Source organism: Passer domesticus, chromosome 7 (genome assembly GCF_036417665.1).
Source record: "Passer domesticus isolate bPasDom1 chromosome 7, bPasDom1.hap1, whole genome shotgun sequence".
NCBI classification, from domain to species: domain Eukaryota; kingdom Metazoa; phylum Chordata; class Aves; order Passeriformes; family Passeridae; genus Passer; species Passer domesticus.
The window spans coordinates 13,434,746-13,447,798 of NC_087480.1; the positions used below are offsets into that span (position 1 = coordinate 13,434,746).

The following is a 13,053-nucleotide window of genomic DNA, read 5'->3' on the forward strand; positions in this document are numbered from 1 at the left end:
TTCAGTAGCATTTAAACTTTACTTTCTCTCCATTTTATAAAGTGTTAAACATGGTAGTCTGACCTTTTCTAAGAAATACTAAATTATGAGTAGGTCATTATTTGTGTGCATGACATTCTCAGGTGCTGGATAAATACCCTTGTAGATCAATAATTGGTCAAATGTCTCTGGCCAAGCAGACCCATGAAATTATATTTGTTTTGCTTTACTTTTAGTGACAGGCAATTATTTGAGTACCAAAGAATTGAGTAATAAACCTCCCAAAGTCTCCACTGGGATCTGATTTTACCCACATGACATTTTTTGATGCTTTTCTGCAGGAATTGGCTGGACTGTAAATGTGTGCTTGCATAACTTATCCAGTTGAATCAATCCTATGGGACCTAGAGGTAAATGTATTACACCAGTGGGACAGGAGACTTCTCATTTTGCAGGCTTTTACCTTGCAGGACTGTAATGCAAATAAAATAATTAAAATTATTTTTTAAAAGTTTTAGGCTAAATAATCCTAGCATTGAAGGTATATGTTTTGGTTTTTTAATGTCTAACATATTATTTCTTGTTATAGAAAAAGAATTAGTGCATGCCTTTTGCTCAGCCAATAGGTTTCAGTTAAAAGGCAGCTGATGTTTGGATGTGTGGTTTTTTACATTTTCCTTGCTAATTGATGCTAATTAATGAAAACTCTTCCCCCATTCATTTTGACTTAAAACTTGTAACTGATTTGTAATCCTTGTTAACTTTTAAGTATAGGAAAATGGTTTCCATTGCACAATTTTTTGTTCAAAGACTCAAATTTAAAAGAGAAAATCATGTAAATTTGGATTCATAAGCAGTATGTCTAGGCAGATCCTAGAGTTTGATTATTGAAATAATTTTAAATTCTTATAAAGTACACCAGGTCTGATATGCAGACAGATAAAAACATATTGCTTTGTCTTGTTTGAAATACATTCCTCCTTCAAGTATTACATACAAAGTGCTCCTCTGCAGTTTGTTTACACATTCTAAAGCTTCTCTCCCTCATTATTTCCCCTTGTGTTTCACAGTCCTGACTTTGGCAGTGTTAAAGCTCCTCCTTCAAGAGCACTGTGCAGGAGTGGGGACACAGCTGCCACAAGGGATTTTAGACAGGTTCTCTTTAATGTGAGTTTAAACTAATGCAGTTCACAGGTTAGGCCAAGGCTGTGGCCCTGTTAAAGGAAAGCATCCTTAAGAGAATCTGATTTCCTCCTCCACTCCATACACTTACGCACAATGGGGTTTCCCATCCTGTTGTTTTTGGGGCTTTTCTTGCCACAGGCTTTGGAGTCACTTGTGGATCGCAGGCTGCGTGTGAGTTTTACGTTTTGCAGCCAGGGATGTCTCAAAACATCATCTATGCACAGCCTCTGGGACACGTCAGGGTGGAGCAAGTGGGTGATGAGGTTCTTGCAGTCTGTTGAGAGATTTTTTCCCTTCGTGAAGGGAATCTTCCGTTGTTTCTGAACCTGGAGCATTTCCCTGACGTTGGAACTGTCAAACGGCTGTGAAGCAAAAAGCATTGCATACAGGATAATGCCCAGGCTCCACATGTCTGAAATCCTGGGGTCACAAGGAATGTGCTCGAGCAGCTCAGGGGCTGAGTACGCAAGAGAGCCGCAGAAGGTGCTGCTGAGAATGGTTTTTCCATTTCCATCTCGAGCCAGGGGTTTCGAAAAGCCAAAGTCTGACAGCTTGAAGTTGAGATCATTATCGAGAAGGATGTTGTCACATTTCAGGTCCCTGTGGGCAAAGTCCAAGTCATGGCAATGCTTGATGGCAGAAGCCAGCTGCTGGAACTTGCGGCGGGCGGCGTTCTCGTCCATCGCGCCCTGGCTGGTCAGGTAGTTCAGGAGGCTCCCCTTCTCCCCCAGCTCCATCACAATGTACACTTTCCCAGAGGATGTCTCAAAAATCTCATACGTTTCGATGATTGCGGGGTGGTGCAGTCTCATCAAAGCTTCCATTTCCCTGGGGAGAAATTTTTCCAGGACATTCTGAGAAATTTTCTTCTTGTCAATGATCTTGATGGCCACTTTGCGTTTCAGGCGGTGGCTGTAGGCAGCTTTCACTTTGCCATAGGAGCCTTCTCCAAGAGTGTCACCGAGGCTGTAGCCCTTCTTTTTAAGCACCACAGCATCCATCGTGGGAGAGCTGCAGGGACCTGCCCCAGCGGGAGCTGCTCTGCATCCTGTGCTGGTGGGCTGTGCTCCACGCCTGATGGTGCTGCAGGGGCACTGCTGGCCTGGCTCTGTGGGCGGTTACGGGGTGATCTCATGAACAGTCACCCTGGAAGGATCTGTGTGTCATTTCGTGGAACTACTCTGTGACATCACGGAGGCCAAACCCAACATGGAGGTGCTGGCTGTTCTGTGCTGTCATTGATGGTCATCCCTGCACATTGCAATCAGAAAACAGATAATTTCTCAAAGATGTTTCTCTTTTTAAGATGGTCAGAGTAGGAGGAATGTTTTTATATCTTAGTTTTTTTTTCAGTTGTGCTGTTGCTGTACGTCATTAATGCAATATACTCTGCATTTTTTGGTGGATCTTAGGAAAATAATGAAAACCACCTGAGGACTGAGACTTTGTGGAGCAGTGCATAGTGTATTCTAAAACCTTTCTTTTTTTTTCCTCCTGGTGGTATGATAGATCCTGGTTTGTTAATTAGTGCTGTTTGTTCACTTTGCAGTAACAGCTGACCAGCCTGAGTCTTCCAGGGAGTACCAGGGAGTCCCACCAGTTCAGTGGTTTATGGCAGTATTGTTATAAGAGTTCTAGAAGTCTGTTCCTTATTTCAGAAGAAAATAATTCTATGAAAATTCAAAATTGCCACTGCAGATAATCTCTCTGTGTATGCACATTTCTTTCCTTGATTTTAGCACTTGCTGCTACTACACTTCCCAAGAAGTTGTAGAGAAAATTAAGTTTTTATTAGCTACAATAAAATTGCAGGGTACAGCCACATAACCAGATTAAAGAATTGAAAATCACAGAAAATTGCAATCACTTTCAATAATATTAATAATAATTTTGTAGTTCTGTACTTTGATATTAGGTAAAATACTCTGAGTTGCTTCCAAACTGATGGCATTCTTTTAAACGGAAGGTTTTATTCTAGAGTCTCTAAGTTTACTATAAATGTGAACAAACCAAAAAGTTAACCTGTAAGTCTGGAGTGATAGTAGTTCTCAAAGGATTAAACCTGGGATTTTTTCCATGTTAAATGGTGCATGTTCTTATTGCATCGAGTCTTTTGTTTTGAGGTTAAGGAGGATTTGCAGTGGATATTTAGCACATGCTGCTCTGCATGTTTTTGTTTTAGTCTTTCAACAGGCACATGGAGGGGAAAATTTTTGGGGAAGGGGAAAAGAGCAGCTCCCTGCTGTTATTCCAGAGCAAATGTTCTCAAAGGTATGGACAATTTTAAAGTATAGGTGTAACTATTCAGCATCATGCCTTTTTCTGTCCTGAAGGTGCAGCCAATATCTGAACTGTGAGAGGGAAGGCAATAACCACTGTGCTGACACTGGAAAGAACAAAGGAAAAGGAAAAGTCTTTAAAATACATGCAAGAATGCATAAAGATTTACAGTGGACTATTACATGTGGCTCTTTCCAGGACATTAATTTAATTGGTTCTTTTCAGGTGTAAATAAAAATGTGGCCTTGTATTAAATGTTGGATAGCCTCATATCACCTACTCATGCTTAAAACCACTCCAACTTTTAGTGTGGATGGCTTATCTTCATGTCAGCCTGTTAATTCTTTAGGAAATCTGTTTTGCATCTAGACATTTTTATATTTGGTGCAAGGGTCCCAAAATGTATCATGCATGCTCTACTTGTTGTTTGTTTGTCTTCTTATAATCATTATTATGAAATTTATATAAAGGGATACAGAAAAGTATTAGTTATGGTGAAATTGTTAAGCAGTGATTTCCACCAGAGCTGTGTGGCAGTATTACCAGAACTACTACAATCTTTTTCTTCTCACAGTAATTTAAGGAAAAGATTGTGTTTTTGTGGGAATGCTTATATTTTTACTATTAACATAAATTAAGACAAAATTAAGTCTCAAATATGAGTCTATCAACTTATGCATAATTTTTTTGAGTAATTGACTGCTGGTGTCGTCACAGGCAATGGATCTGGAGACTGGTTCTGTAAGATCAGTCATAATGTCACTACGGAACCAATGGATTAAGAAAGGGGGTCTATATTCAGGAAAGCAGTTAATTCCTCCAATGTTGATGTGGTTAAACTCAATCAAAATCTAAGAGAGAAGTCAGATCTATTATCAGTGAAATACATTTTTGTCTCTGTTGGTGTTAATGTAAGATTTTCTTTAGCTGAAGCAGCTTATTGATGTTTAATTAGAATTTTGAATAACACTTAGAATCATCAATTTTAACAAATTTACCAAATTTATACAGATTTTTTTTTCTGGTGCCCATCTGTGTCAGTTGTAATAGACTCAGGGCTTTAATGATGCAAATTAAATTTTCCAGTGAGAGAAATGCCAGTATAGGCCAAGAATTAATTCTGAATCCAGAGGGGGAAGAGCAAACTATTAATTCATTACATCTGGCAGAAGCAATTCAGTAGCTTCCTCTCTAGTTACTTTAGTTCTATTTGTTCTGAAAAAGCAAAGGAAACCAACCCTTCCTGTATGTGTTTTGCACATGGGGTTGCTGGACTCTTCTCTCAGACAGACCTGGTTGTCTGTTGCTTTCTTTATTTTTCTTGCTCTGCTGTCACAAACCTCTAAAGACAGGTGATGGAGAGAGCACTGAAATCCCCTCTGAATCAGTGCAGCCCCAGGTGCACCAGCAGTGTCTCAAAAATCACGTGCTTAACCCTGGATCAGTACAACAGGAACTGTGGCACAGGAATGGTGGGAAGAATAGCTGGAAGGTAGAAAAATTTTAAGTCCTAGATGGGTATTTCCTTGCATGCTAAATCTTCTGGCAAATGATTTTTCTTATAGTTGTATAGCATCATTTTTTAAAAATGGGCTATCTGGAGCATATTTTTTTCCTGGAATAGAATTCATGATGGAAGGCAAGGGTCCAAACTGCTAGGACTCACCTCCACACAATCTTAAGCCTCCTTTAAAAAAAAAAAAAAACAAAACTTCCATTTTGTTTTCCTTTTTTTTTTTTTTAATGCAAAAACTGCCTTTGAAGTTTATTGATTATGGTGATAATACATTTTTAAATAATATTTTTTCTGGTTTTAGCTGGGATAGAGTAAATTTTCTTCATAGTAGCTGGTATGGGCCTGTGTTTTGGATTTCTGTTGATAATTCAGGGCTGTTTTCATTCTCACTGAGCAGCACTAACACAGAGCCAAGGCCTTCCCTGCTCCTCACCCACCCCAGCAGCAAGAGGCTCCACGAGGAGCTGGGAGGGGACACAGCCAGCACAGAGACCCCAGCTGACCCAGGGGATGTCCCATAATGTGGCACCATGCCCAGCACAGAAATCTGGGGAGCAGGAGGAAGGGGGGACCTTTGGAGTGCTGGTGTTTGCCTTCCCAAGTCACTGTCACAGGGGATGGAGCCCTGCTGTCCTGGGCATGGCTGAGCACCTGCCTGCCATGGGAAGAGGCAATGAGTCCCTTGGTTTGCCTCACCTGTTAAACTGCCTTTATCCAACCCATGTCCTTTTTTTTACATTCATTCACTCTCCAACTCACCAAGGGAAAGTGGCTGAGAGGCTGTGAGGGGCTCAGTTACCATCTGGGGTTTAACCATGAGAGTGTTGAAAGCATTTTCCAGCCTTACCAGAATTAGGTATTGATTTTTTAGTATTTATGGTTTCTTTTCACAGAGATTTCACAACACATTTGTCCTGGTTTTCTAATATCTAAGAATTATCACACAATAAATTTAATGGATTTTTTAGAGTATTGTCATGGGAAGTACTCTGCTGGCATCAAATTCTTTCTTGGCAATTTCCTGGAATAATTTTCAATGTTCTGAAGGAACTTTAAAATAAAATTTATTTGTCGAAAATGTCTCTGGAGATAGAAATTTCAGATTGACTTTTAATTCCGACCTTGCACATGTGGGGTTTTGTTGCTAAAGTGCAAGATCTCGTGTGCAAGTCATAATGTGGAATTGCAATTTGTGGTCTGACTTCTCCATGGCTTTCTGTTCTCTGTGGCTCTGTGTTGTAGGAGAGCTGGAGGTGCTGATACTCATGTGGAAATGTTTACATCCTGCTGATGAAGCTCTGCCAAAGCCATTCATCGTATCTTGCCTAAATCTGGCAAGAATGGGGAAACTGACAAGGAAATTGCTAATCTTAGTGAGGGGAATGGGTTTTTTTGGTGACACAAAGGTGAATCTTGGGTCAGAATCAGGGATGAGTTGAAATCCTAAAAAAAAAATCCATTATATTTCATGTCCTTCTCTCCTGTGCAGATGTGGATGCTTTGGATGTTTTTCTCTGGTTTGACAAGGGTTTATATTCTAAAAGCTGTCAAAATCATTTTCCACAATAAAAGTTCAGTAAATTAAGACTTCAAAAACAAGCAAAAAGAAAAAGAGAACATTTTCAAGCAATTAATAAATATATTTGTGTTTTAGGTTTGTCATTTACAGGTGTATGAACAATAGAAAAGTCCTTTTTTTAATTTCCTTAATAATTTGCTTATGAATACAATTCTTTGAATAAGTACATGCTGTGAATATCAAGTGTGAAAATAGTCCAGGTTTCACAAGAATGTTGCATAAAACCAAAATGAGAACATAATGTTTCTGGAAATAGTCACAGGTACTGACCACTGCTTGGGGAACATTTGCTTCAAAGTATGTAAGGGCATTTTTAGGTATTTAAACTGAAAACAAGCAGTTTAATTAAAAATAAATCCCACATGCTGGATGAAGTACATGGCTGCTTGGGTGGTAATGCTTTTAGGCTTATATTCTATACAGAATTTTAGAAATCCCACCTTACCTGTCATGAAATCCTTTTGTGTCAGAGTCAACCTACATGAGGAGATAAACAGATGGTATAACTGAGAGCACACAAAATGCTAGCTTAGGTAAAATGCACACTGCTGATAACCCACTAAGCCTTCCTGGGTATGCTAATCCTAATTTATGTTAAACCGTAATTAAGACAGTTTTGTTTATTGCTTGTAGCCATGAGCACCTGGAAGACTGACTAATCCCATCCATGTGTTGGGGACAATCCAGCAGCTATTGTTAACTCAGAATGCAGAAAAAATTGTATTTGTGAGTTGTTTTCATTGGTGTTTTTCAGGCATTTATAGAGGCTCTTTTCCCCATCGTCTCAGGAACTGGAACAGAAGAAGCATCCTAAACAAAATGGATGAAGGGATTTTTGGAACAGGAGGCCAAAATCTAAATAGGCTTAATGTGTTTCCAGCCAAACTTTAAATCAGAATATCTCTGATATACCCATGCAAAAATAGATTCACAACTTCTCTTGTAGCTGTGCCTCTGTCTGGTGCTGCACATTTAATTAGGCATAACTGTCAGATTTTCAGGATTCTGAAGGGTTTTATTCAGGTGGCCATGAGTGCTACTATTAAAGTGAAACGATGAGTGATGGGCAGAGAAAAAGGGGCAGAACAAACTGAATCCTAGGAGAATAATGCCATAGGAATGGGAACACTTAAGCCCACTAGGTGCAAAATTTCATGTTTTCAGCTGCATTCTTTTTCTTATTATAGACTAAACCTATGTTCTCACAAATGTTGCTGTATATGTATCAGGTACAGGTTTTTGACCTGGTACATGGATTCACACAATTACATCAGTCATGGATTGTGCCCTCAGTTGGCAATAATTGTTTTCTGTTTCATGTATAGCATTTCTTAAACTGTAGGTAGGAGTACCCAGGTCAATATAAATTATTACTGTGAAAGATTTTTCCCTTTAGAAGAATTCTTGCCCTAGAAGTGTATTCATTCTAATGACCTCAAATCATCCAGTTTAAAAGTCATGCAAGAATGGTAATGTTTTTCATCTTCTATTGTTAAATATTTGAGCTGTTTCAGGATTTCTTGTTCTTAAAAGTTTCATTTTCTGCCTTGTCATGATGGAAAATATGCAAACCACTTTTAAGTGATAACTATATTCTCTGTACTGTTTTGAAGTCAGCCCATGCAGAGACCACTTGCAGTGTGGAAATTTGGATCTAATTATCCATTCATTACATATTGAAAAGTATTCATTGAATGAATTTTTCATCAGGTCGTGGTAAAACAGAAATAAAGAATTAAGGACTGAAGGTGAGCATGTGTCTCATAGTTTGAACAGAATTCAAGTGTTAGTGCAACTGCTTTGCAAAACCCTCTGATTCTTCTCAGGTTTAACTCATGGTATTTGTAATTACGTAAATTTTCTTGTCAGTTACAATTAGATTTGATTTTTGTAAGAAATCAAAATTAGAAATGAAAATTTTGCAGTGTGCATACATTTGTTATAGAGCCTAAAATGAATGCCTTATCTGCAATAATTTCATGTGGATTCTTCTTATGGACAGCAGAGAGCAGCAGTGTGATGACCTGAATCAGAAGGAATAATGTTAAGGAATTCTGAAACTAACTAACAAGTTAAATGCTTCCAAAAGAACCCCAATTATTGCCCTCATACCAGTGGAATTCTTTTTTGAGAGACTTTTGCAAAGAAAAAAAATGGGAGATTGTGGAAAAAAGAAAAAAGATATTTCCAATAAAACAACTATTATGAAAATATTTGTCAAACAAGATGTTTACATAGAGCAAAAAAAAAGTGATAGGAGAGGGTGAGTAACTAATTAAGGGAAAAGAAGGATTAGTGTCTGAGCTGTGTTTAGAACTGTCCAAAATGATGATGTACAGCAACAGAGAAACATTAGATCACAGGCTATAGCTTAAAGAAAAAAATTACTTGAATGTGTGATTAATAGTCAGAAATTGGTGAATTGAATAACCTGAAATTTTGGAAATCAATAACAGTGTCTGCAGGTAATCTGCAAGTTAGTATTTTTGTTTGTCTTGGGAGTTCATGGGTACAGATCAAACCACATGAAATCATTCAGGGTAGAAGTCATGTGCAATAGAAAATACTTTTTCTCAGGACTTGAAAATACTTTTTTCATGTATCCCACTTCATCTGATAGCTAAAAGCCCAGATTTACAATTTTGGATATTTTTTACCAGTGGCTGTGTTTTACCCTCCATTATTTTCCATAGTAAAAACAGGATGCAGACTCTGGTGGGTAATGAGCAGATATAAATACCTATGAGTCAGATAAATTATGCTGGGTCCCTTCATTGCAGGGATGCTGCTGCCCTGAAGGATGCAGGCAGCTGCTGTTGCCCTGGTGATTGCTCCTTGGAGTCTGGGCTGCACAGGGCTGCATTCCTCACCTCTCCTTAGGTCTTTGCATTTCTGTAGACAGCTCCTGTGGACAAAGGCCACAAATTAAATGCAAAGAAATGAAACAGCAAGCACAGAGCCTGAATGTGATATGTTGAAAATGGCATATGGTTTATAAGGAGTATCACAGTATCTTAATAGGAAACTAAACATAGATGCACAAAATCTCTGCCAAGCTGATCTGAGGTCTGAGTTTGTGTGTCCCATCTGAGTCAGAAGGGACAGCAAGTGGAGTTTTCTGATGGCTGAATTATTGAGGTGGCTATGTGCAAACTTTTTTTACGCTTTTATATTTTTTTCCTGTCTCTTCTGCTTTAGGCCCCAAGATCTGATCTGAACAGTTCTGAATTAAAAATAAAAGCTGCTACATTTCACAAGTAGCAGAGTATTTTTTTTTTCAGAGCTCAACTCTCTGTTTCATTTAATAATGAAATTTTTATTCTTTGATTTTTTCAGTTATTTTCCCTCATAATAAAACAGGCTTAACTTTGGAAACAGGTGGTCCTTTAGCTCTTCAGAATTTTCCCTGAATTTTTGTTTTACAAAGGTTTCAATAATGCAGACTATTCTTAATGTCTTTGTGATCCTCATTTTTTGAGCTTTGTGTACTCCTCATAGCCTGTTTCTAAAATTCTCCCCTTCTTCAGACAGCCTAAACATTTCTTGAGCCTGAAATCATGACTGAAATTCTAGACTAAGCTGTTATGCAGTAAGTTGCTTTTCAAACAGATCTGATCCCAAAACTTTTTACTTTGCTATTATGTAATTTCATGCTCTCATGCCAATAGTTTGAGCTTCTGTCTCCCTCAAATTAGCTGATAATACAGAAAATTTAAACCATGTGTAGAAAATCAATAATTAAATAATTTTGGCTCTGCCTTCTTCACTCTCAAATCCTGCAATCACTGCATCAGCAGAGAATGTTGAGCATAATCCTTTTAATGCATTGACCACATATGTCAACACCTGCTTCTGTCAGCTGTCAGAAGATAGAATGGCTTTTCTGATAGAGCTTTTTCTAAAATAAGGATTATTTACTCTTTTTGTCTCTCTGTAGATCTGATTTGGCTGGTTGACTTCAGTGATTTAAGGTCAATAAGAGTGCAATTTCTGAGCAGTTTGGTTTATGACACCTTTTTTTGTTCAAATTCTTGTTGACTACATTAAGGGGAGAACAAATTCCTAATTGTTCCTTGGTGATATAAATAACTCAATGGTCCAAAAACCACAACCGGATTTTATTGCAAAGTGGAGTTTGGGGAATATTGAACTTCCAGATAACACTAAAGTAACATGGATAGTAGATAGATTTTCTTATTTCTCATTTTATTTTGTTCTTTCTCTAATTGTTTCTTGGACTTCTGTGCAGTTTAGTTTATTGATGAATTATGTTTGTATGGAATAGAAGCCTATAGCTGCCAGTTTATTTCTAGGAAGTCAGTGTTATAATTGCATATAATTGCTGGTATTATCAACTAGATTTTCTCAGTATTTTCCTTAGTTGTAGTCACATGATTCCTGAGTGTGCTACCACTCACAACTTACACCTGTTTTGATTTTAGTTGCCAGAACTGCCAATTTCAAACTTAAACCATAAGCTTTCTTTTAAATTATGAGCTCCCAAATACCCAGAAAGAAGGCAGTATGACTAAATGTCACTTAAGAAAGTGATGGAAAAAAAACCACTTCCATGTAACTGTAGTTTATTACCTATATTTTTATGTATCTTCTGTCTTTCAGGAGAGGGAAATACAAGGTGTTGGTAAAACCCCATAATGTTTGCAATGGAGCTTATACATTCTTAAGTTCTTTTGCCATGTTTTGAAGGTCAATGGAAATGTACCCAAAAACTAAAAAACCCCAAATTAAATTTGCTAAAAGGAAAATAAAATCCACACCAAGGCAAAAGCCTCTCTTCCAGGATATCCGTCAGCTTTCCTATGAAATGGGGAGATGTAGGGATACTTTGGATGTTGGGTAACTTTGGGGAAGATCATGTTACCTCACTGGTTGTAAGGAAGGCAACTGACATCTCTTTGGGCAGGATTCAGCTGTGTCTCAATACATCTAAAATCAGAGGAGAACATAGAATTAGTTATACCTAATTTGTCACAATCGTTGTTTAAGTGATTTTGCTACAGTAATTATTGCCTAATATCAGCATTCTTTCTCTAACACACATCTTCTGTCACTTAACTCACTATTGCAGGATAATTATTCCAGTGGAACCATCACTTGTGCAGGCTTGGTACAGCATTATAGTAATAAAGAAATCAAAACAGACTTTTAAAGTACTCTTAATTCCCTTTGTATCATAGCAAATGCTTAAAGCAGTCTGTAGATGAATTTTTAGTATGTATTTGTAGTTGTAACTTTTCTTCCTAAATCAGAAGCACAGAAAAAAATCTAAGAAATGAGGAACAAAAAAGACCAAAAAAATTATTGGAAATTATGTAGTAAAATTATCTTTTCTGTTTTGTCACTGGAGTTTTCTTTCTGATCAATTGTATTGATATTCCTGATCATCAAGTTCCCAAATTTTGTTTTATATTTTGACATCTTGATTGATTTTTCTTCAAACTCATCTTTGTGGTAGGTGTTAGCTAATTGGTTTTTAGCTTTAGAAAGAGCAAAGCTCCTTTTCAGGAGACAGCTATTAATATAGTTCTTTTTTTTTGCACTACAAAGCTGTGTGATTGAATTAAAAGTGTGGCAGGGAGCTGAGGCTGGGTCTGGTGTGACAGTGACCTTACTCTGACTTTTCCTTGCAAGACTGAACCAGACTTTATGGTACATTTTGGTACTAGGCTTTTGACACAGCAGTGTAAGTACCCCAAAATCACTTTGACATTTCCTAATGATCAAACAGTCTAGTTTGTGAATATGTGATGCTGTGGCTCCTTGGAGATATTCACAATGTTGCATATAAATGATGTCATAATTTTGTCAAAGACTGGATTAGTAGAAAAGCCTCTGTATTGTCCCTGAAATGCAAGGGCTTCCTCATTTCTGTTGAGGTCCCACAGTGGAACTGTAATTTTGAGTAACCCAGAGAATAGAGGGGAAGAACAATGACTTAAGGCAGGAATTGTGAAAATAACATAATAGAAGCCAAGCCAAGCTAATGAGGTTTTTATTAAGAGGTAAAGCTTATTGAACTTCTCCAGCCAGTTGGCTTTTGGATGATGATATTAATTATTGTGTTTGGCCATTGCAGGACTGGTTTTCCTGGTGGAGCCAGAAATAGCTCTGTTCCTTCAGAACTGACACTTTCCATTAAGCATTCTGCTTTTACCCTCTACCTGCCTGCATGAGACTGCACTTGCTTTGCAAATGGAAAAGCTTATTAAGGACAATGGGAGCCTTGGCACCAGCATGGTTATTCTAGAAGTTTATTGGTGTCATGCATTAGGAAGAGTAAGACATGCAGAATTCACAGAGCTAATTTAGGATCTATTCTTCTTTTTCTAATTGTGTCTGCATTTATGCTCTTCTGAAAATCACTACATTGAGAGATTTTAATCTACATTCAGTGTGGTGTGAAACCTTTTCCTTATTTGTGCTAAGGCAGTCAAGTCTTACCATCACTTTATGATGTTTATTCTACTTTACTGCTAATGTGCTGCTGAACTGT

At 37.7% G+C, this 13,053-nt stretch overlaps 1 protein-coding gene and 1 long non-coding RNA gene across 7 annotated transcripts; one reads left to right on the forward strand and one right to left on the reverse strand.

The window, feature by feature from the left end:
* Positions 1–1,124: 1,124 nt before the first annotated feature.
* Positions 1,125–2,289, reverse strand: LOC135304499 (testis-specific serine/threonine-protein kinase 2-like). Its single transcript, XM_064426951.1, has one exon. It carries the CDS (start codon positions 2,163–2,165, stop codon positions 1,197–1,199), a length of 969 nt encoding a protein of 322 aa, XP_064283021.1. The 5' UTR covers positions 2,166–2,289; the 3' UTR covers positions 1,125–1,196.
* Positions 2,290–2,312: 23 nt separating this feature from the next.
* LOC135304500 (uncharacterized) lies at positions 2,313–11,830 on the forward strand. Of its 6 annotated transcripts, none has more exons than XR_010365878.1 (4): positions 2,313–2,875; positions 3,347–3,435; positions 4,797–4,936; positions 6,203–11,830. It is a non-coding gene; the product is annotated as an uncharacterized LOC135304500 (long non-coding RNA). The 6 variants fall into 6 exon arrangements; XR_010365879.1 differs by having other exon boundaries at positions 4,833–4,936; XR_010365881.1 differs by having other exon boundaries at positions 2,313–2,628; positions 2,714–2,875; positions 3,347–4,936.
* Positions 11,831–13,053: the final 1,223 nt, after the last annotated feature.